General features: G+C 34.5%; 2 protein-coding genes across 3 annotated transcripts in view; one reads left to right on the top strand and one right to left on the bottom strand.

Moving 5' to 3' along the window:
- The window catches only part of LOC114331133 (calpain-7), a 105,522-nt gene extending 95,245 nt beyond the window's left edge, over positions 1 to 10,277 (bottom strand). For both annotated transcript variants that reach the window (XM_028280615.2, XM_050652544.1), the window contains exon 1: positions 10,029 to 10,277. Coding sequence is in view for 1 of the 2 variants with exons in the window: in XM_050652544.1 (XP_050508501.1) it covers positions 10,029 to 10,033 (5 nt within the window). In the remaining variant the exon portion in view is untranslated. The remainder of the gene's footprint in view (positions 1 to 10,028) is intronic.
- A 12,742-nt stretch (positions 10,278 to 23,019) lies between these two features.
- Positions 23,020 to 25,012, top strand: LOC126885367 (uncharacterized). The gene is made up of 2 exons (XM_050651925.1): positions 23,020 to 24,408; positions 24,554 to 25,012. Exons 1-2 carry the CDS (start codon positions 23,020 to 23,022, stop codon positions 25,010 to 25,012), a joined length of 1,848 nt encoding a protein of 615 aa, XP_050507882.1.
- The last annotated feature ends 8 nt before the right edge of the window (positions 25,013 to 25,020 follow it).

Raw genomic sequence — 25,020 nt, 5'->3', positions numbered from 1 at the left:
TTTGTTTTGCTTTATTAATAGACAACTTAAAAAACAATCAAATTTTAAATTATAAAGTTCCAATTTCCAATAACAAATATAGAATAACTTTACTCAAATAGACTAAATGAATATAACCTTAAATGTTTATACACGGGCAATCCTCTGATACTCTGATGAAATGTTGATTTGGTAGGTAATCGCATCACCATAATCAGGTAAGATCCGCTTGTGCATTCGGTAACTTTCGTCTCGATAGGGATGCGTCTGAACGTACCTATCAGAGCGTTACTTTAGGTAATACGTATCGAGATACAGGAGTTCAACCATTATTGCGCAAGCGTATATGTCAAAAAGATACGTTACGTTTACGTATTTGTGTGCACAAAAACTCCCTATTAATAAAAAGCAATAAAAGCACTCTACAAAAATAAACAAAGTAGCTATCAAAATGGACAATACAATATGCAGTCCATTTAAGATGACAAAGAGATTGCTACAGGCTGTTCCACATGCCCTACCCTGTTCAAAATATTCCTGGAAAAAACCTGAAATAATGGAAAAGAAAGTATGGGGCATACCAGTAAGAAACGAATACCTATATGACCTAGGTTTTGGTGATGCCTAAATAGTGATCACACAAGACGAAGATGACCTTAGTTTTATGATAAAACTGGAACAGGCATATACAAAGAATGGAATGGTAATAAACCTAAATAAAACTAAAGACCTAACAACCAAGAAAACAAAAATAAAACAGCTGGAAATAAATGAAAGTAAACAAATCAAAGGAACAGACAAGTAGAAGTATTTAGGTTTCATAATATCAAACAAAGGAACAACTGAAGAAGATATAAAAAATAGACAAGGACAAACAAGAGACTTCTTTTATAAGAGCATTTAGTAACATTTTTATTATAAGCATTTACTAGCATTTATTTACAAGTCCCACAAATCCTCATGAACAAAATCACATATTAAAGTCAACAATATGGACTCAAATAAAAGTACTATCTGTTGCACATAATGATTGTACTCCCTTATACAGGGTGTCCCGAAAAGATTGGTCATAAATTATACCACAGATTCTGGGGCCAAAAATAGGTTGATTGAACCTCACTTACCTATATACACTAGTGCACACAAAAAAAGTTACAGTCCTTTGAAGTTAAAAAATGAAAATCGATTTTTTTTCATATATCAAAAACTCTTAGAGATTTTTTATTGAAAATGGACATGTGGTATTCTTATGGCAGCAACATCTTAAATAAAAATTAAAGTGAAATTTGTCCACCCCATAAAAATTTTATGGGGGTTTTGTTCCCTTAAACCCACCCAAACTTTTGTGTACGTTCCAATTAAATTATTATTGTGGCACCATTAGTGAAACACAATGTTTTTAAAACTTTTTTGCCTCTTAGTATTTTTTCGATAAGCCACTGTTTATCGAGATATTTTGAATATTTGTCGAATCCACCACATATTTATATATGTGAAAATTTATTTATAATTTACATTTTTAGGTATATTTTGAACCATATTAAAAAAGAAGCCATCTCGATAAAAGGTAACTTATCAAAAAAAGACTAAGAGGCAAAAAAGTTTTTGTCGAATCCACCACATATTTATATATGTGAAAATTTATTTATAATTTACATTTTTAGGTATATTTTGAACCATATTAAAAAAGAAGCCATCTCGATAAAAGGTAACTTATCAAAAAAAGACTAAGAGGCAAAAAAGTTTTAAAAACACTGTGTTTAACTAATGGTACCAAAATAATAGTTTAATTGGAACGTACACAAACATTTGGGGGGTTTAAAGGAACAAAACCCCCATAAAATTTTTATGTAAATATATTAAAAAATAAGCCGTATCTCGATAAAAACTGGCTTATCGAAAAAATGCTAAGAGGCAAAAAAGTTTTAAAAATGTTGTGATTAACTAATGGTACCACAATAATGAATTAATTGGAACGTACACAAAAGTTTGGGGGGGTTTAAGGGAACAAAACCCCCATAGAATTGTTATGGGTTGGACAAATTATACTGTAATTTTGTTTTAAGATGTTCCTACCATAAGAACGATACGTGTCTATTTTCAATAAAAAATCTCTAATAGTTTTCGATATATTGAAAAAAATCGATTTTCATTTTGTAACTTCAAAGGGCTGTAACTTTTTATATGAACACATTTGTACTAAGGTAAGTTAGGTTCAATCGAACTATTTTTGACCCCAGAATGTGTGGTATAATTTATGACCAATCTTTTCGGGACACCCTGTAGTATAGTATAGTTGATCCAAAAGATGGCATAACCCAGACATCCAAAGTGAAAGTTATCCTTCAACACCAAATTGTTCTAGGTATATGGTCCACACAATGTCCAGAAAAAAGTCACACCATTTCTAGCGTCGGGTTTGGGGGGGGAAAGGGGGGAGAAATCGGTAAATTCGTAGTTTTTTACGTTTTTCGTCAATATTTCTAAAACTATGCGGTTTAGCATGAACAACCTTCTATACAAAATTGTTCTACATTAAATTAAAAAAGGTCCTATGCATAATCTTTCTAAAATGCATGGTTCCAAAGTTACGGAGATAGTATTTTATAACTGGTCCAAAAAAAGGCCTAACCCAAACATCCAAAGTAAAAGTTTTCCTCCAACACCAAATTGTTCTGTATGGTCCACATATTGTTCAGTAAAAAGTTACACCATTTTGAGCGTCCGGTTTGGGGGGCAGATGGGGGAGCAGGCGGTAAATTAGTAGTTTTTTTTACGTTTTTCTTCAATATTTCTAAAACTATGCTTTACCGTAAACAATGTTATATACAAAAATGATCTACATGAAATTTAAAACAAAAAATCTTGTATACATAATTGTTATAACATCAACGGTTCCAGAGTTACGGAGGGTGAAATACCAGATATACAAGAAATACAGACATCCAAAGTGAAAGTTATCCTCCAACACCAAATTGTTCTATATGGTCCACATAATGTTCAGAAAAAAGTCACACCATTTTGAGCGTCGGGTTTGGGTGGGAGAGGGGGGAGAAATCGGTGAATATAAAAAGTATCGAAAACCTCCACTTTTCACCCTCCGTAACTCTGGAACCGTTGATTTTATAACAATAATGTAGAACCTTTTTTGTTTTAAATGTTATGTAGAACATTTTTCTATAGAACATTCTTTACGTAAAAGCATAGTTTTAGAAATATTGACGAAAACGTAAAAAGACTACTAATTTACTGACTTCTCCCCCATCTCCCCCCCAAACCGGACGTTCAAAATGGTGTAACTTTTTACTAAACAATATGTGGACCATATAGAACAATTTGGTGTTGAAGGAAAACTTTTACTTTGGATGTCTGAGTTAGGCCTTTTTTTGGACTAATTATACTATACTACCTCCGTAACTTTGGAACCGTTCATTTTAGAAGGGTTATGCATAGGGCCTTTTTTATTTCAAATTTAATGTAGAACAATTTTGTGTAGAGGGTTGTTCATGCTAAACCACATAGTTTTAGAAATATTGACGAAAAACCTAAAAAACTACGAATTTACAGATTTCTCCCCCTCTCCCCCTCAAACCCGATGCTCAAAATGGTGTGACTTTTTTCTGAACATTATATGGACCATATAGAACAATTTGGTGTTGGAGGATAACTTTCACTTTGGATGTCTGGGTTTGGGTCTAACTATACCATACTATTAATGCTGTAACGAATAGTCACCCTTAGTCATTTGTTACATTAGGTTCAATTTTAAATTCTATCCAAAGTTTAAAGGTACTTTACTAAATGATAAATCTGATTAAATCCGAAATATCTTGCAACGAATAGTAAAGAAGACAAAGCGTATGATCATTAGCAAGAAAACGATAACAGAAGGTCAACTCTACATCAACCAAACCCTGTAGAAAGAGTGACAAACTACAACTACCTCGGCACCATAATAAATGAAGAATGGACCAACAACCAACAGATAAAAACGCACATCGGAAAAGCTAGATCCACCTTCAACCATATGGGGGCCGTTTTCAAGAGCCACAACCTTTCTCTTGGTAGATATAAAAGTAAGAATGCTGCGATGCTACATCTTCTCTGTCCTTTTTTATGGTGTTGAATCATGGACCTTGAACGAAGATATGTGCCGAAAATTGGAAGCACTTGAGATGTGGTTTTATCTGAGAATTCTTAAAATCCCCTGGACTAACCGGATCACAAATGAGGAGGTCCTTAGAAGAATGGGGAAGAACCAAGAGGTACTAACTAGTGATGTAACTAATATTCGTATTCGCATATTTTTGCACATTTGCATTCGTATTCGCATTCGCGAAATTTGTGCGAATGTTTTGCGAATATGAACATCAGAAAAAAATAATTTGAAGGTAATATTAGGTTAATAAAATCAAAATCTATTCACTTCTCTTCTTTTTTTTTATTAAGAAAAAGTAACTTAACCTTGTACAATTAGAGGAAAGTAACCAAATATGGAATAGTGCCCTAATATGGAATTCCTTGATTTCTCCGAAAATATAAGTAGGAAGCGCACTACAAGACCATCCTCTATTTCAGTCGCTCTCTTTATTATCGTATTCATACCTCTGTGTCAGATGCGCGAACGATACGTGTCTGACAGGCGCGTTTTATTTGATCGTCTCGCAGAAAATTTCAGAGGTAAATATATTCAACGGGTATTATTGGTTATTATGCATGCGTACAGTCTTGTTATGCTATTGTGTATATCAATAGTACCTTTATTTTGATATTTTATGACTTTCTGTAATTAAAACATTACGACTTGAAGATGTTGATACTAGTTTGAACTAATGTACAAATCCAAATACGGACAGTCGTTGGTGCCTAATTATGGAATAACAGATTAAGTGTAAGTGGGCTCATTATGATTGTGCTGGTCCAGAGTTTCATACATGGATCTGTGATGTCTGCAAGTGAATTAAGCTACTTCTTTCATATTTCACAATTTTCTTATTTAAATTTATTTGATATCAGATGTTTATGTCTATTTTTGTTATTGATATGTTGGTTTATGCCTATATTCCATATATGGGTACCTATTTCATATTTGGTTAACTCATTTGGGATTTTGTTTTTTTGTTCGATTTTTTTTGTTAATTAAAATATTTAATAGAAGGCTTTTAATTACTACATAAAAATGTATGACTGATGTGTCATAAAATTAAATTGTTTTCATTTCCATAAAGGTATTATTTTATATCCCCAAAACAAAATGGTATTCCATAATTGGCGACTTTCCTCTACATTATCAGCCGTCACTTTATTTTATTATTTGGTATTCCGTAAAATGGGGTTACTTTGACCGCTGGGGTGAATTTGACCAAAAATATAGAAAAAGATCTATTGTGATATACTTCAGCCACCCTGTATAATTTTTAAAATCATTTTTAATGATTCAAATTTATAAATATCTAAGAATTAATTTTTAAATTAAAAAAAAAGAATCAATATTCCAAGCGTTGTTAAATCCACCGATATAACCAATTAAGAAAAAATGGTTTAAAAAACGGTCAAATTAACCCATCCTAAAAGAAAAATAAGTTTAACAGCCAAAAAGCATATACGGTCAACTTCCCCCCAAATGGGGTGAACTTGACCAAAGGCATTTTTTATTTTTTTTTCTGTCATGATTATTTTCTTGTAATTACAATCTAAGCTACTGAAAGTAGACGCCTAAACCCATAACATATTTGCATAATATATAAAAATGTAACAAAATTTAAAATATGATTTTTATAGGATTAAAGTACAGAATCGGTCAAAGTCACCCCAAATTACGGTTATGTAATAAAGCTTAAGCATAAGTTAGTAGCAGATATTTGCATTCACATTCGTATTCGCGAATGTTCAAAAAATCACATTCGTTACATCACTAGTACTAACCACCATCAAATCTCGAAAGTTGGAATACTTTGGACAAATTTTGCGAAATGAATCCAGATGTGCCCTCCTACAAGCCATCCTGCAAGAAAAAATATTTGGAAAGCGAGGTCCAGGCAGGGCCGTGTGGTGCTATGATGCGGTGAGGCAGTCGCATCAGGCGGCATCACAAGTGGGCAGCATAATCAGTAAAATGAAAATACATCAAAATAATCATAGGAATAAGAAAGGGTGTGCAAAATAGAATATTTGAAAAATGTCCGATGGTGTGTGTCACTCGAGTTTAAGGCTAAGGCTAGACAAGCAATAATTTACGTCGCCGTAAGAGCAGTAAAATGAAGCGCGAAGAAGACCAACAAAACTAAAAAAATTGGCACTCAATTCAATAGAGTCCTCACTGGCTACTACTTTAGACTATACCAATATTATTGAGGAATTTGCCAAAATTAAAGTCTTTTTTTTTTTTTTTTTGAAAAATGGCTTTGGCAGAGCCAATTAGCCAGACTTGTTTGTGATTGATTGCAGATTCATAGTCATAAATTTCTTATAAACATAAGTACATTCTACAATATTATTTTTATAGATACATTGGTACATTGTGTAGCTTTTTTTATTTTGTTTTTTTTTTAATTATTTTACTGTTTTTTAAATATAAAATATATTTTAATTTGTGCGAAACACTTCTTTTTTTTTATGTTTGTTTCTATTTTTTTTTCTTTTTTTATTTATGTTTGTTTCTATTTTTTTTATGTTTGTTTCTATTTTTTTTTTCTTTTTTTTTATTTATTATTTTTTTTTGTTATTATTTTATTATGTGTTTTTTTTATATATATATTTTTTTTTAAATTTTTTCAAACCACATTAACAAATTATGCCTATTATATTAAGTTTACAACTTGTATTTACATAATTTAACATGTTTATAAATGAGATGAAGAATTTCCATATCATTTGTAAATATTAAAGTATTAAGGTTTATTGGGAAAAAACATTTTAAATCTTTTAATTCTTTATAAAGGTCGTTTATGTTATTTATGTTTAAATGACATTCTAATATGACATGTGTTAGATCTCCGATTTTGCCACAAGTACAATTGGGAGTATCTGACAAGCCGATTCTATGCATGTAATATGGCGTAAGAGCATGATTGGCTCTCAGCCGATTAATGGTCTTTATAAAATGTCTGTTATATTCTGTATAAAACCATCTTTCTGAGAATATCCTAGGGTTACAATGAGCAAAATTTGAGCCAGTATTAAAATTAAAATTAAAGTCGAACGGTAAAATTGTAATTTTTGTAAATGTTATTTAATGTTAATACGTATTTTATTTAAATCAACCAGAACAAAACAAAATATATGCAGGTAAGTAAAAACACAGAAATAAGGCAGCCACAAAATATAACAATAGGAGAATATAACATTGAGGGGGTAAAAAACTTTACATACTTGGGATCCCTAGGTCACATCTGATAATAACGTAGCAGAGGAAGTGAAGAGGCGAATATTTATTGCCAATAAAAGTTACCATGGCTTAATTCGGCAACTAAGATCAGACAACGTCGCAAGGAGAACAAAATGTCAAATATACAAAACCTTAATAAGACCGGTACTCACATACGGTTCAGAAACCTGGACACTCACTAAAAGAGAGGAAACATTGCTAGCCACCTTGAAAGAAAAATCTTGCGACACATATATAAGGGCACAAAAGAAAATGGAATTTGGCGAAGAAGGTACAACTTTAAACTATACGAAATATACTAGGATCCAGATATCATAACGTTCATTAAAATAGGACGGCTGCGTTGGATGGGACATGTAGAAAGAATGGAAGAAGGTGAAATACCAAACAAAATATTCAAACAGATGCCAGTAGGAAAAAGAACAAGAAGAAGACCGAAGCTGAGATATTTAGAACAAATAGAAAATGATATAAAAACCTTAAAAATAAAAAACTGGAGAAAAAAAGCACGAAACAGATCAGAGTGGAGAAGAATCCTGGAACAGGCCAAGACCCAGAAAGGGCTGTCGAGCCAACGATGATGATGATGATATGTATTTTATTTAATTTAATATAAATTTAATTTTATAAATTATGTTTTGTTGCAATTAATAAAAATGAAAGTTAAGTTATATTTAAGGGGCAGCATTTCGAAGACTTGCGTCATATTGAAAAAATGTACCGCATGGCTCTGGGTCCAGGAGAAGAAGAGCATCCTGGTTATGGAATCTCAGAACCTGGTTCAACACAACACCTGTGCAGCTTTTCCGGGTTGCTGCAGATAAAATAAAGATTGCCATCATGATCACCAACATTTGTCACGGCCAGGCACATCAAACAGAAGATTTATTAACCAACAGAACTAAACATTCAATAAGTTAATTTGATAACAAGCACAATAACTTTTATAGACTATATTGTTCACTAATATGGCGTTTGAGGTACATCACCAAGCAGTTTCACCTACGTTTCAGCGAAGATCTATGGGCCATACATACATACCCTTATCAATCTTCTGTTATTTAGAGGCTGCAGTACTTAGTTGTACTGTAATATTAATTGGTTGGGCTGGCTTTCCATTTTCTCATGAAAATTGAACAAAAGACTGCATACGAAAATTGAACCTAGTACTTAGCACCTAGTACCTAGTACTAGTACTGTGGGATAAAAACATCAGTATAAAAAAAAGGAATAATAATATAATATATAAGGTTTGTTCTAGCAAATAGTCAAACTAGTCAGAAACCGTCAGCAAACAGTTGGTCAGTGAGAGAACATAATACAGTCACCAGTGCTGTCCCCTCTACTCGCACTGGTCCACTATTCGCTGATGGTTTCAAACCGTTTGAAACTGATGCTAGAACAAACCTAATACCATGACAAGAAGTTTCCTGACTTATGGGTGTGAAAATTGGATATAAATATGAAAAACAAAAACAAAATACAGTAGAGCGTCGATTATCCGAACATCTATCAACTGAATGACCGCTTATCCGAACTATCGACTTGTCATATAAAAACTCGATTGAAAATGCCTAAACGTAAGCATATTGTCCTTTCTATGTAAAATAAACATGAGATTAACAAACGGTTAGAGAGAGGTGAATCTGTAACCAATTTATCCAATGAATACAAAGTTGGTAGGCTGGTAAGACGGAAAAAAAACAAAAGACAGACATACGTAGCTTTATGTTCCGGCTTAATTCTTTTGATGGATCCACAAATAGTAATACGAAAAAACTTACCTTAAACACAGATTTAGATGATGCTGTATATAAGCGGTTTACTCAAAAAAGTTCCCGCGGAGAACCTATTGCTCCTACCTAGATCCCAGGGAGTTTTAGCTTTGTTTCATATAGGTATAGTTTGTGATGCCAAACTGACACCGAAAATCAAATTTCATATTTTTAATATATTCTGAAATACTTTGCCCCAGACACATGGTTAAAAACACATAACGCAGTCGCTCATAAACAGGTAGGATTGCTTCGGTCGAAGAAAATTGAAGATGTTTTAAGGCTTAAAAAATCTTCATATTGTTGCAAATGCAGCACTTTTTTGCTTAATTTCTATCCTATTTGTCACTAAAGATATATGCACATGTATGTATGTAAGTATGTAAAGATTTATGTAAATAAGGCTTTATTTCGTCTAAGGATAAATAGTATTTCTATATCAATACAGTTCGATTATCCGAAAATATCGATTTTCCGAACACAAATTTCCAATTAGTTCGGATAATCGACGCTCTACTGTAATACCAACAGAGATGGAATTCCTAAGGAGATGCTGCAAAGTAACAAGAAGAGATAGAATAAATAACATTGAGATTAAGAAAATAGTGGAAATGAACTCAGATATAATAGACTACATAGAACAGAAGAAATTAACCTGGTACGGACATGTCAGAAGAGCAAGCAAAAAACGTTGGATAAACAGAATAACAGATTGGAGCCACATAGGAAGAAGAAAGGAAGGCAGACCCCGAAGATCTTTCAAAGATGAAGTGTTTCTGTGGAAAGAAGAAATCAACAGGAAGGGGACTGGCAAAACAAGAAGAACTGGACGGTTGAGTAAAGGAATACATTGAAAACTGTGGAAATCCTTAGTATATATAACTTACCTCATTAAATCAAGGAATATTTAATATAAAATACATTCAAAGTATCACAGCTTTATGGTAGGTAAAAGTAAAAAAAGCAATGATCTCATGCACATTTATTGGAATGTTTCCCTTCTGTGTTTCATGGCCGAACCATTTCACTAATTGTTTAAATATTTTTTTGTTTATTAATGTATTTAAAAGTGTGGTGTTTTGGTCTTTAGCACTTTTTAGCACCTGTAATTTTTGACAACTGCTTTAAACTTTTGACAGCTGTCACTGTCACTAAAAGTATAAATACACCATTGACATACACAAACTAATTTTTGCAGGGTAGGTATAAATTATATAAATTATAATAATTTTATATAATAAATATTTTTATAATTTATAATTCTATAATTTTTTTATAACACCTAAAGACCGCGTCCCACCATCAAATAATTTGATCAAACTGGTTTGAGCAAACTGAAAGTGACAGTTAGTGACGTCATATCCTGAGTGTTCATTGTGGATAATAATGAAAAATTTTAATTTTAAATAAAGTACAAACAAGTTAGACAACTCAATACAAAAAATTTGATTAAACTAGACTGATAGTGAGAGCACAGATTTTTAGAATTTCAAAAAAACTGCAATTGTGACGTCACTTTGACGTACTTCCTCAAGTACGTCAAGTTTGCTCAAACTGTTTGATCAAATTATTTGAGGAGCTTGGTATCAAAGACGGACAACTCCATTTTTTTCAAAATTGAGTTAAGGATACAGTCTTACAGGATTTTTTCCGAGGAATTCAAATCTGAATTGCTTTAGTTTCAAAAGCGACTAGAAAATGCAAAAAATTGCATTTTAAAACGAGCATCAGTTTCAGAAACGGACAGCTCCAACTTGATTTTGTAGCAGAATCGGACTACTCCGTTACATCCAATCGAATGGTAGTATTTCCGTCACGTTGTCATGCGCACTAGAATAAACCTACTGAGAGTGGCCATTGCGTTTTAAGTTTGCAACGGTTTACGACGTTATTTTAACCGTTTTTGTGTGTTTTTAAAATATCTTCGCGTTATTTTTCCGAAAAATGTAAGTGAACGTAATTGAAGCACCTAAAAATTAAGCCAGGAAGAGATTATTTGACAAAAATGGTCAACATTGGGTTCAAAAACGGACAGCTCCAGAGTTTGGTTGCAAAATCGGCTAACTCCATTTTCTTTATTGATTTTAGGGAATAAACCATAAATATATTTACAGTTTCGTTATTCAGAAGTATTCAGAGACGCTAGAAGTATATTCATATAAAAAATTACAATTGGATGTCGAGAATATAAGGCGCTACAGTTTTTCGGCTTTCCTGAAAAAAGTACAAAATGGAGTAGTCCGTCTTTGATACTCAGCTCCTCATTTGATGGTGAGACGCGGCCTTAATGGATTCTGAAATCTGCCGCAAGGACAATAAGCGTTAATAGACAATAGTCAGTGAGTGATCTCCTGTCTCCTTTCATTAAAAAGTAGTAATCAGTATTTCAAAAGCTTTTAAATTAGCATTTAAAAGAAAATCAAAGTTATGACCGTCACCTGAAGAGGGATCGCGTAAAGTTCGAAACATTTATGCTATAATTGCTATAATATACTATGATCATTTTAAAAATCGACCTGTCAAGGCCGCGTCTCACCATCAAATAATAATTTGATCAAACAGTTTTAGCAAACTCCGGAAGTACGTCAAATTGACGTCACAATTGCAGTTTTTTTGAAATTCTAAAAATCTGTGCTCTCACTATCAGTCTAGTTTGATCAAATTTTTTGTATTGAGTTGTCTAACTTGTTTGTACTTTATTTAAAATTAAAATTTTTCATTATTATCCACAACGAACACTCAGGATGTGACGTCACTAACTGTCACTTTCAGTTTGCTCAAACCAGTTTGATCAAATTATTTGATCGTGGGACGCGGCCTTATGAGCGTTTTGCTTATGTGCTAAAAATAAATAAGTTAATAGGGGAAGGGGTAACACTTATTCGCTCCGTGCGTGACCCTGGTGGGGATACACGAAACTATGCGAGCGCCCGTCGAGGCGAAATATGACAACTTTGGCGAATAATGATTGAATAATAATTTTTTTCAATAGATATTTCGCTTACCATATTATTGTCGTTTTGACTTTTATTATTTATATTTTCATACTGACTTTCTTTCCGTCCCCGATCTGGTGGTATAGTCCTATCTATTTCCATTTTGTGTTACACACATACCATAAAATTAATAGTTCAATAGACCCAGCAAATGAATCTGGTATTAATAATTCACATTGCCTAATTGCTTTCGATGTACACTTAATTAATGATAACAGCGACAACTAAACTTTACCGAAAAAGTGAAGAAAACCTGTTAAAATTGTTATTTTCTTCATAGAACTTCCAAATATCGGCTTTCTAATTTGACGTATATTTGACACTCGAACTTATTGTTTGTGTAAAAAATGTTATCAAAAATGTTAAATAAATATTTCATTAACGTCAAATATGTCATATGTGTATCATTATAGTTTATCATGTATCATTATTTAATGTCAAATTGTGTTCGCCAAAAATTTCAGGCGACTACGCTAGGCTAGGTGTCGCGTCAGTCATGCACGGAGCGAATAAAATGCAAGCAATTTGTAGGAAACCTGGAAATAATTGTCATACAAATAGGGCTTATCATCGAATCTCGTTTGTTTCGAGCTTCTGTCATATGTTGTATAATATGTGTATAATATTCACAGTGGCGGCTCGTGGCCTTGGAGACAGGGTCGGCAAGGTTTTTTTGTCTCCTCATATAGGTATACCATCAAACTAAAAGGCTTAAATCATCATATGAGATTTTGTTGTTTTTTGCTTTTTTTATTTGATCTACTCTCTATCTGATGTATTCTCTCTTGTTTCATGGTGTTTCGACAATACGTGTTGATTCTTTTGAGACAAGGTAAATCCCGTTTATATGAGGCAGAAATTGGTGGTAATAAGAAAATTGATGAACAGTTTGTTGTAATGAATTGCAGTACTTACTACATAGAATTATACATAAATATTTTGTAACTTATCCCACTTTCTGAAAATATTTGGATCGGCATAATTTTTAAGTACCTAACTTGTAATAATAAATATCTTGGAAATTCTTTGGCGAAGGTAACTTTTACATTTTGAATCGTCAAAGAGGTCAAAAATTTGCAAATCTTCAAAATTCGAAAAACGAGTATCTATTTGCATAATATAATAGGTATCCAAAATTTCAAGATATACTTACTCGTTTTTCGAGATATGTATCATGTCGTTGTCTTTTTTGGGATGGTTCGGAAATATCAAGCGAATCCAAAACGTCACTGCGTATATATTGGAAACTACTATCATTACGAAAATCTCTGAGATTTTGCACCAGCTTTCGTATTCTATTTTTGGAATAAATAATGTCAGTTGACTGATTTTGAACAAGAAGGAATATCTTGGGCAAACTCTGTCTTAAAAATATTTAAAAGAATATTAAAAGAGTAATTATTATTTAATAAAGTTCTCAAACCGATTGCTTCACGGATCGAGGTATCGCCAGTTTCAAAATTATCGCCTTCGATAATAAAATCAAAAACTTTCAAAAGCTGTTTACGAAAATCTGCTACAGATACTAAAACTACCAGAGATAATCTGCTTATATAAAACTAAACGAGATTTAAAATTTCATCGCGTCTGACAAACTGTTCGCTTTTTTTTTCGAAACAACTTTGTTCTAAAGCAGTAATCCGTTTAGGTGAGCTAAACTGGCAAGAAAAGACGATATTCTTTATTTTTTTACACGTATCATGTAAAACTAAATTCATTATATGCGCATAATAGTGAGTAAATAAAGTTTGTGGTGCAATAGTTTTAACTGTTGCCTGGACACCATTCAATTCACCACTCATCACAGCAACGCCGTCATAAGATTGCCCCAGTTTGCCCTACCAATTTATTTTTGATATCAAAAAATTTGAATCTGTTCTTTAAAACACCAAAAATATATTCTGCCTTATTGCTTGCGAACAACAATAATTGATAATTGTGAATGACATGATAATCAGAAGTTTCATCTACTTCCAGTGAAAAGCAAATGGTTTTCTAAATCTCAGATTCAACAAAGTTATTCAAAATGTAACTATTTGATTATATGTATTAGTTCATTCTGTATTACGAATACACTTCGAATCAGAAAGTAAATAGGTACATATTTCTAAAACAATTTTATTAATTCTCTATAATTACTTTGATTTTTAACAAATGCTTCGATCCATCATGTCCACTAAATGATAATTCCTGACAACTTAAAAAAATTATAATATCAATTAAACGACGTAAAACGGCGTGATTATTTTTGACAATTTCTGCCGATGCATGCATGCTTCCAAATGAAACACCAACCGGCAGACCGAAATGTGCCGTACCTGCCGCTTAACCTGCCATGCCGTATCTGCTATTGCCCACGGAGAGAATGTAATGTTCGCTTGCTCATCGACTTGTTATTTCGTTGAGTTTTACGTGTAAATCGTCAAGCTACGGAATTGGGGACGGCTAGCCGAAAAGTAGATGAATGGCTCGGATCATTCATTTTTTGAGAAGTCTGTTATGCGCAGGGATCACTTAACGCTCGGATTGATCAAATCCTTTTAAAAACCATGAATAAAATTTAGTCTGTATTATCTGATAGATTTTTTTTATTTCACAGATACAAATATTAAAAAATCTATATCCATAAATGTGTGGGGTCGGCACTGCCGACACTGCCGACCCTGACCGGCCGCCACTGAATATTCATATGCACAGAATATACAACATATGACAGAATCTCAAAACAAATGAGAGTCGATGAAAAGCCCTATGCCAAAGATATCAGAATTTAATTTCAGATTTTTTTTAGCAATGGTGCAGTTAGTTGGCTGCTAGCAGCAGTGAACAAAATTTTAGAACATAAATTATTTTACGGCTTTGTAATTTAAATCTTAGTTTATTTCTGATACAATAAAAATAGTTAACAATTCAAAAATTTTTTCGGAGAAATAAACACTTCTCTTGGGACCAGTTTCTGGTTGCGCCTGTAGTCGTGGTTTCTATTACTTGCCAACCATACGAACGATGGATGAAGGAAGACACGGCTAAGTCTAAAATTTGCGCTTCACTGCCTGTCTATTCTCGAAGTAAGGCAAAAAGAAACTAGGACAAATAATCCCCGGACAAATAATCCCTGACCAAAAATCCCCACAATTATCCCTGTACAAAAAATCCCCAGACAAAAAATCCCCGGACAAATATTCCCCGGACAAAAAATTCCCACAAAAAAATCCCGGACAAATAATCCCCACAAATTTTTTTGGACAAAATATCCCCACAAAAAATCAAGGACAAAAAAATCCCCATGAAATATTTGCTACCGAATAGACCTCTAAAAATTTTCCCGTGAACGCAATCGACTCAAATGTCTTTCAGCCGCAGTGCATAAGAGTTATAGCCATGGCCATGAAACCGCTTTTCGGCACGACAATAATGATTAGCAATTAAGATTAAGCATGAATTGTAATTTGGATTACCAAATTTCGAATTCCAATTCCATGCCGAAAACTTCAAATTTTACATGACAAACGAGTGTGAGTTTTTTCAAAAATCGTGGAAGATATGGGGAATGAGCTAAGGCTGTGGGAATCATGTTGTAATTATTCGCTTATCTTTTACTCACTCTGTTTTGAATAACTATTTTCAAAACATTGCCTGATGATAACTGCTGGTCCTGAAAACGATAATCTTGATTGTAATGCATAAAAACCTGATCCTGTTTGTAAATTTAACGTCAAAAATATTTAGTCATTATCATCTTCGATGGCGTTATAACTCTTCGAGTGTCTTTGCCAGTGGTATACTATTGCCTTCCATGTTTGTCGGTCCTGTGCCACAATTTCCCATTGTCTCACTCCCATTTTCTCCAGATCTTCTCTGACTGCATCTTTCCACCTTTTTCTAGGCCGTCCTACAGACTTTCTCCCATCTGGCCGAGCAGCTATGTCTGGATTGATTTTTGCATAAATTTTTCGCATGACATATTCTAAGGCCAGGTTAAACAACAATGGGGACAACGGATCTCCCTGTCTCAGTCCAGAATTTACGCAGAAAGCATTTGATATTTTCCCCCCTATTCTAACTTATGCAAAGAAGTTACTTACACACATTTGCGTTACCGTAGTTAGTTTCTTGGGTACGCCCAGCTCGACCATTGTATTCCATAGTGTATCTGATGCACGTCTTGATTATACTCTCAACCCTTTCAAGCATTTGTCTAATAGTAAATATTTGATAAACAATCGATCTTCCGGGCTTGAAATCACACTGGTAATCACCAACTATTTCTTCCGCGTATGGTAGTAATCTTTTTACTAAGTAATTAATACATAACGAAAAATATTTATTCATCAGTTTCAATTTACTGCAGGCAACATTTCAGAAACCTGCTTCTAAAGCTTTCAAAAGCTATGTCAAAAACCTTTGTTGTGCGTTTTCATAACAAAGCTAAACATTCTTAATAGCGCAAACAGTTTTCATTATTGCACACAGATAATAGGCAATGTTTTGAACATAGTTATTCAAGGCAGAATGAGCAAAGGATTTAAGCGAATAATTACAACATGATCCCCACAGCCTTAGCTCATTCCCCATACCTTCTACGATTTTTGAAAAACTCACACCGTTTGTCATGTAAAATTTGAAGTTTTCGGCTTGGAACTGGAATTCGAAATTTGGTAATCGAAATTACAATTCATGCTTAATCTTAATTGCTAATCATTATTGTCGTGCCTCAAAGCGGTTTCATGGCCATTGCTATAACTCTCATGCACTGAGGCTGAAAAGCATTTGAGTCTATTGCGTTCACTGGAAAACTTTTAGAGGTCTATTCGGTAGTAAATATTTCATGGGGATGTCCGGGATTTTTTGTGGGGATATTTTGTCCAAAAAAATTTGTGTGGATTATTTGTCTGGGATTTTTTGTGGGGATTTTTTGTCCGGGGATTACTTGTCTGGGGATTTTTTGTCCAGGGATAATTTGTGGGGATTTTTGTCCAGAATTATTTGTCCGAACCCCTAAATTTCAATTCGTTCAGAGAGGACCATAAAATCCTTTACGTAAGTTTCACCCTCATTACGGATCATCGGAGGGGTATATATGGTTACCTCTGGTATATATGGTTACAAAGGTAACCATATAATATACCCACGGGCGCCCATAGAAAAATTTTCAGGGGGAGCCAGACGTGAAGATGTTGCACATTATATTTGGTATACCTTGGATAACCATATATAATTTACAGCACTCGAAAGCTAGGGGGGACACGGCCTCCCCTGCCCATGGGTATGGGCGCCCATGAATATACCCCTCACATGACCCATAATGAGAATGAAAAGTACGTAAAGGCGTTTATGGTCCTCTCTAAACGAATTCAAATATAATATGTCTGTCGAGTCATTATATGGCAGTGTCCGTGTTTAAAAGATATTTCTGCTTTATACATACGGCGGGCCATATGGTTTGTTTTTCGTTGTTTTAAGGTGAAGGGATGGTTGGGCTTACTAGCCCACTTGAGATTGAAACCTTTGATAAGAATGAATTATTGCAGTTTTAAGGAATGTGTAGATATTGTATATTATGTTTTTAAAGCAGTCGAGTTTGTAAGGTCCATGTCACCAGCCCCCCCTTTTTCGATTTGAGGGTAAAAAAAAAGCTCATTCGTTTGTATTGCGTTAGTACTGGATTGTATCACCCTTCATTCGTTTGTACTGCCCCCACCCTTTTAAATCTGCCTGGAGGGGCTGGTGACATGCCATCCCCCCCTTTTTCGATTTGAGGGTCAAAAAAAATCTCATTCGTTTGTATTGCGTTAGTACTGGATTGTATCACCCTTCATTCGTTTGTACTGCCCCCACCCTTTTAAATCTGCCTGGAGGGGCTGGTGACATGCCATCCCCCCCTTTTTCGATCTGGGGGTGCGGGATGGGTATGTTCGTTTGTACTGCGTTAGTATCGGATTGTATCGCCCTTATTTTGTTTGTACTGCCCCCACCCATCTAGATTGGCCTGGGGGGGCCAGTGACATGCTACCCTCTACTCTGCACTGCTTGCCTTCTGAATGTCGAAAATAGGCTATTTCGTTTGTACTGCGTTAGCACTGGATTGTATCACACTTCATTCGTTTGTACTGCCTCCACCCTTTTAAATCTTCCTGGAGGGGCTGGTGACATGCCATCCCCCCCTTTTTCGATATGGGGGTCCGAAATGGGTATGTTCGTTTGTACTACGTTAGTATCGGATTGTATCGCCCTTATTTTGTTTGTACCGCCCCCACCCGTCTAGATTGGCCTGGGGGGCCAGTGACATGCTACCCCTCTACTATGCATTCTTTGCCATCTGAATGTCAAAAATAGGCTATTTCGTTTGTACTGCGTTAGTACTGGATTGTACCGCCCTTATTTTTTTTGTACTACCCCTACCGTTCTACATTTAAAACAGAGAAGGATTAGTGCTAGGAGTAAGGACACAAAATCAGCCAAACCTTGCGCATAGTAACACCGCGGGTGTAAAATTTGGTAAATTCGTCAAAAATGAAACGAATTAAATTTTGAAACTAAAAAACAGGCTTGCAAGCCACTCTCCACTCTCCATGGGGAATGGAAATTTACCCCCTCAGATGGATCTCGGAGTAGTAGCGATTTGAAAAATGGTACGTGTATTTGTTGGAGATATTTTGAACACCATTTTCAATCAGAAATCAGAGCAGCGACCTTGCCTTTTCCTACTAGGAAGAAATTTATCCATCCCCTCAATAAATTTTACAGTTTTACACGCTATCGATATGAAAATCAAAGATCTCATGCGGCGCATTCCGAAATGCACTCTTCGATGTACAATTTCAACCTCTCTGGATAACTGATTAACTGAAACATATATACGGCAGAATTCATTGGAATCGAAAATTATTAAAAGTATTTGGAACATTAAATGAAAAATTCCCACAATCAATATCTTTCCTACCATCTAATGCGAGAGACCAGATAACAATAATTGCCGTTGCTATGTTATGATAATTTGTTTTCTAGAAAGGTTTGTATTGTTCATTTATGACTGCAATGAGATTCAGAATTTCCGTATTCCATTTGCAAAATAAATATAGTGTCAAAAACCTGCTTATGCATTTGACGCACTGTCAGTCAACGTGTTAATTGACTCTACAGATTCAGTGCCAAAACGAGACATTTTTATAGAAAAATATTTGCAAGTATATTAAATGCCAAACTGACCTATTAAATAAACAATGACATTGCAATTTTCGATTTCTACTATGGAATTATCGCTGTATAGACCAGGGCGGATCTGTTTTGAGGTGGATGTGAGAGGTGGCATTCCGATGTTTGCAGATAAAATTAGGTGAAAACTTCAGTAATTATAATGGACTTATGCTCCTTCTCAAATATGTTTGGAACATTATTAAAAAAATTTAAGTTTTTAAAAATTTCGAAAAACATCGATTTTTTTCAAATTTCATTGCTTGTAACTTAAAAACGATTCATTTTGGAACAAAGTCATAGGGAAATAAAATAAAGATAATTGAACTTTGTATGATATACGACACGACTGGTATAAAATATCTTAAATGATTATCCTTTCTGACAAATAGCAATAAATACAAAATAAGAGGGCAAAATAAGCCTCTTTTTATTCAATGTTTTTCAACCACTTTGGTTGCACTTAGAACCTTCGTATTTTACTTAGAAAATTCGTACAACATACTCAATCCGTCTACCAAATTTCATTAAAATCGGCATAATAGATTTTTCATAATAATTTTGCAATCTAAATTTTTTTAGAAAAAGTTCAAATTTTTTAAAAATTTCTGAACAAAAAGTAGACCTGTTAGAAGTTTGCTAATTTTTTTACGTATCGAGAGGTACTTTACCAATCCAATACACTTTACAAAATTAAAATCGGATTATTTAAGCGGTTTCAGCACTGTTTTAAGGATATAAACAATTTTTTTGCTTATAAACAAATATAGTGAGGACGTTTGAGTTGGAATAAATTCATTTTCTCGAGAATGGGCAACTCTGGAGATAAATTCCTAAACAGGTCGATTTTTATATTTAAATTATAATTTTTGGGATATCTATCATACTACTAACGTAATCCATCTGGGTGTGATGACGTAATCGATGATTTTTTTAAATGAAAATGTGGGTCGTGTGCTAGCTTATTTGAAAGATTATTCAATTCTCTATTTATTACATAATTATTTATACAGGGTGCCCAAATTTTTTTTTAATTAATTGAGACAAACAGAAGAAAGAATTTACTTTAGTTAATTCGAGATACATTTAACTGTTGTCCTAAAACAGAAAAAAATGTTTATTTGATAAATAACAGAAAAATGAATTTATTCGTATTTATTACCTCAAACGTCCTCATTGTATTTGTTTATAAGCCAAAAAATTGTGTATAACTTTAAAACATTGCTGAGGCCGATTAAATAAACCAACTTAATTTCTGTAAACTGTATTAGATAGGTAGGGCGTGTCTTTATATGTAAAAAAATTAGCAAACTTCTAAATAATGGTCTACTTTTTGTTCAGAAAGTTTATAAAAAATTTTAACTTTTTTAAAAAAAATTTAGATTGCAAAATTTTTATGCAAAATCTATTAAGTGTATTTTATAGTCTTATATCATAAAAAATTCAATTATCTTTATTTTATTTCCCTACGATTTTGTTCCAAAATGAATCGTTTTAAAAACGATTGAAAAGTTGAAAAAAATCGATGTTTTTCGAAATTTTTAAATATTTGAATGTTTTTATTAATGTTCCGGACATATTTGAGAAGGAGCATAAGCCAATTATAATTACTGAAGTTGTCACCTAATTTTATCTGCAAAAATCAAAATGCCACCTCTCACATCCACTTCAAAACAGATCCGCCCTGGTCTATACAGCGATAATTCCATAGTAAAAAAATCGAAAATTGCACCGTCATTGTTTCTTTAATAGGTCAGTTTGGCATTTCATATATTTGCAAATATTTTTCTATAAAAATGTCTCGTTTTGGCACTGAATCTGTAGAGTCAATTAACACGTTGACGGACAGTGCGTCAAATGTATAAGCAAGTTTTTGACACTATATTTATTTTGCAAATGGAATACGGAAATTCTGAATCTCATTGCAGTCATAAATGAACAATACAAACCTTTCTAGAAAACAAATTATCATAACATAGCAACGGCAATTATTGTTATCTGGTCTCTCGCATTAGATGGTAGGAAAGATATTGATTGTGGGAATTTTTCATTTAATGTTCCAAATACTTGTAATAATTTTCGATTCCAATGAATTCTGCCGTATGTACGTTTCAGTTAATCAGTTATCCAGAGAGGTTGAAATTGTACATCGAAGAGTGCATTTCGGAATGCGCCGCATGAGATCTTTGATTTTCATATCGATAGCGTGTAAAACTGTAAAATTTCTTGAGGGGATGGATAAATTTCTTCCTAGTAGGAAAAGGCAAGGTCGCCGCTCTGATTTCTGATTGAAAATGGTGTTCAAAATATCTCCAACAAATACATGTACCATTTTTCAAATCGCTACTACTCCGAGATCCATCTGAGGGGGTAAATTTCCATTCCCCATGGAGAGTGGAGAGTGGCTTGCAAGCCTGTTTTTTTAGTTTCAAAATTTAATTCGTTTCATTTTTGACGAATTTACCAAATTTTACACCCGCGGTGTTACTATGCGCAAGGTTTGGCTGATTTTGTGTCCTTACTCCTAGCACTAATCCTTCTCTGTTTTAAATGTAGAACGGTAGGGGTAGTACAAACAAAATAAGGTCGGTACAATCCAGTACTAACGCAGTACAAACGAAATAGCCTATTTTTGACATTCAGATGGCAAAGAATGCATAGTAGGGGGGTAGCATGTCACTGGCTCCCCAGGCCAATCTAGACGGGTGGGGGCGGTACAAACAAAATAAGGGCGATACAATCCGATACTAACGTAGTACAAACGAACATACCCATTTCGGACCCCCATATCGAAAAAGGGGGAGATGGCATGTCACCAGCCCCTCCAGGCAGATTTAAAAGGGTGGAGGCAGTACAAACGAATGAAGGGTGATACAATCCAGTACTAACGCAGTACAAACGAAATAGCCTATTTTCGACATTCAGAAGGCAAACAGTGCAGAGTAGAGGGTAGCATGTCACTGGCCCCCCCAGGCCAATCTAGACGGGTGGGGGCAGTACAAACAAAATAAGGGCGATACAATCCGATACTAACGCAGTACAAACGAACATACCCATCCCGCACCCCCAGATCGAAAAAGGGGGGGATGGCATGTCACCAGCCCCTCCAGGCAGATTTAAAAGGGTGGGGGCAGTACAAACGAATGAAGGGTGATACAATCCAGTACTAACGCAATACAAACGAATGAGCTTTTTTTTGACCCTCAAATCGAAAAAGGGGGGGATGGCATGTCACCAGCCCCTCCAGGCAGATTTAAAAGGGTGGGGGCAGTACAAACGAATGAAGGGTGATACAATCCAGTACTAACGCAATACAAACGAATGAGCTTTTTTTTGACCCTCAAATTGAAAAAGGGGGGGCTGGTGACATGGACCTGAGTTTGTAACATTCATCCGATAACATCCAAATAAAAACTTTGTTTTAAGCTACACTTGCGTATGTTTAATAGGGGTAATTTTCTGTAATCGAAAGTTATTTTCTATAATTTAATTTCGAACCTAGGGATCTTTGCGTAAAGTAACTCGTGGATATCCCAACGTAACATTTGGCGACCGTGATAAGGAATTTTATACGGGTGTGCTGAAAAGTTAGTTGTTTCCGCTTATTTTAGTGTAAACTTTTTTCCGGCGAATAAATTCGTTTGTCGTGAGGCTCGGCCGAAGTTATTACCTTTTTAAGCGAGAAAATATGGCATTAGAATCAGAAACAAAACGCCGAACAGTGCTTCGTCCTGCTTTTACGATAGCTGCTAATGTTTTGGACAATTTGTTATCTGAAACGGTGAACACTCGACCCTGGCAACAAATTAGTGTACAGTGGGAACTTTTACAAGTTAAGTACAATGAGCTTTGTGTCGTGGAAAGTGCGGTATTTGAAGCTATGGTCGAAAAGGCTTCCGAAGCAGAATTAATCAGTGAGATTGAGGCAAAGGATAGATACAGCACACGCTACTATGAACTTAAGTGCAAATGTGATGACAGACCCAGTTTAGTAAGTTCAGAGTCATCAAATGTAAAAGGTAAGCGCAGTTTTAAATTACCTCCAATCGAATTCAAGAAATATTCTGGAGACTTGATAGGTTGGCTTCCATTTTGGTCGCAGTTCAAAGTAGTGCATGATGATTTATCAATTGATTTAAACGACAAAATAGCTTATTTGAGACAAGCCACTATAGACGGTAGTAAGGCCAGACGTTTAGTGGAGAGTTCTCCTGCAGTAGCTGATAATTACTCAAAAATTATAAAGAGTTTGAAGTCTAGGTTTGGCAGAGAGGATCTCCAGATTGAAGTATATATTAGGGAGATCTTAGAGTTAATTTTGAGTCGAGTTTCTAGTAGTTCTTGTAATGTTTCTGCACTATATGATATGATAGAGAGTCAACTTCGTTCACTTGAGACTTTAGGCATAACTGTTGACAAATATGCGGCGATATTGTATCCCCTTATTGAGTCATGTTTACCGGAGGATATGATCAGACTGTGGCATAGATCTTCACAGTTTCTAAGGCCTTCTGGTTCCGTATCCATGCACAATGTCGAAGAATCTGCAGAAGTTACAACTTTGGAGACAAGATTAAGTGGGCTAATGAGTTTTCTACAAAATGAAGTTCAAAATGAACAAAAAATTAATTTAGCAACGGAAGGTTTTGGTTTATCGACTGAAAATAAATATAAATCCAATAACCTGGTTGAAAAGAAGAATATAAAATTACCAAAGCAAGGAACTGATCTGCCATCAGCGACCGCTGCTGGGTTGATAATATATGAGGTTGGCAGATGTATTTTTTGTGAAGGACAGCATGACAGTATCAATCGTTTTAAAGCACAAAAATTGTCTATGGAACAGAAACGACGAACATTGACAGAAAAGAAAGCCTGTTTTCGATGTTTGAAGGTAGGACATTCTTCGAAGAAATGTAGAGGACGTTTGAATTGTATTTTGTGTTGTAAATCCCATGTTGCTTTGATATGTCCTGATTTACCTGTTAACAAAATTGATACATTGACCTCAAGTATTAGCCGCTCGGAAGAAAATAGGACTGGGGATCAGACGCTTGCGAATTTGAACAATACACAGGTTTTTTTTACAAACTCTGCGAGTAAACATAAGAAGTGCACATGGTACTAAACAAGTAAGGGCACTTATTGACACTGGATCGCAGAGAACATTTAACATATACATACATAGAACATTTAACATATATTTAACATATATTTTACAGCGTACCGCACAAGAAATGAGTTTTTCTGCTAAAGGAACGGAAAATATCGTACATACGTTATTTGGCGGTAAAAGTACTTCTGAACAACGACATAAATTATACAAGGTAACTGCGAGTGAAGGAGCTTACTCTTGTTCATTTGATGCCTTATATCAACCACAAATTTGTGCAGATGTCTCTCCTGTTTATCACGGCCCTTGGGTTGAGGAACTTAGTGACATGAATATTTCGCTCAGCGATGTCGTACATATAGCACCAATTGAGATTTTGTTTGGAGCTGATGTTGTATTCAAATTGTATACAGGGAGGAAATATCAGTTACAGTGTGGTCTTGTAGCAGTTGAAACTTTGTTAGGTTGGACTCTTATGGGCAAGGTGCCGGCAGTTGCTTCTAATTTCAGCACATCTATGATGTCGATTGCGTTATTTGTTGAAAGTTATTCTGTGGCGAAACTCTAGGAGCTTGA

Source organism: Diabrotica virgifera, chromosome 5, assembly GCF_917563875.1.
Source record: "Diabrotica virgifera virgifera chromosome 5, PGI_DIABVI_V3a".
Classification (NCBI taxonomy): domain Eukaryota; kingdom Metazoa; phylum Arthropoda; class Insecta; order Coleoptera; family Chrysomelidae; genus Diabrotica; species Diabrotica virgifera.
This window is presented reverse-complemented; position numbering and strand designations above follow the sequence as displayed.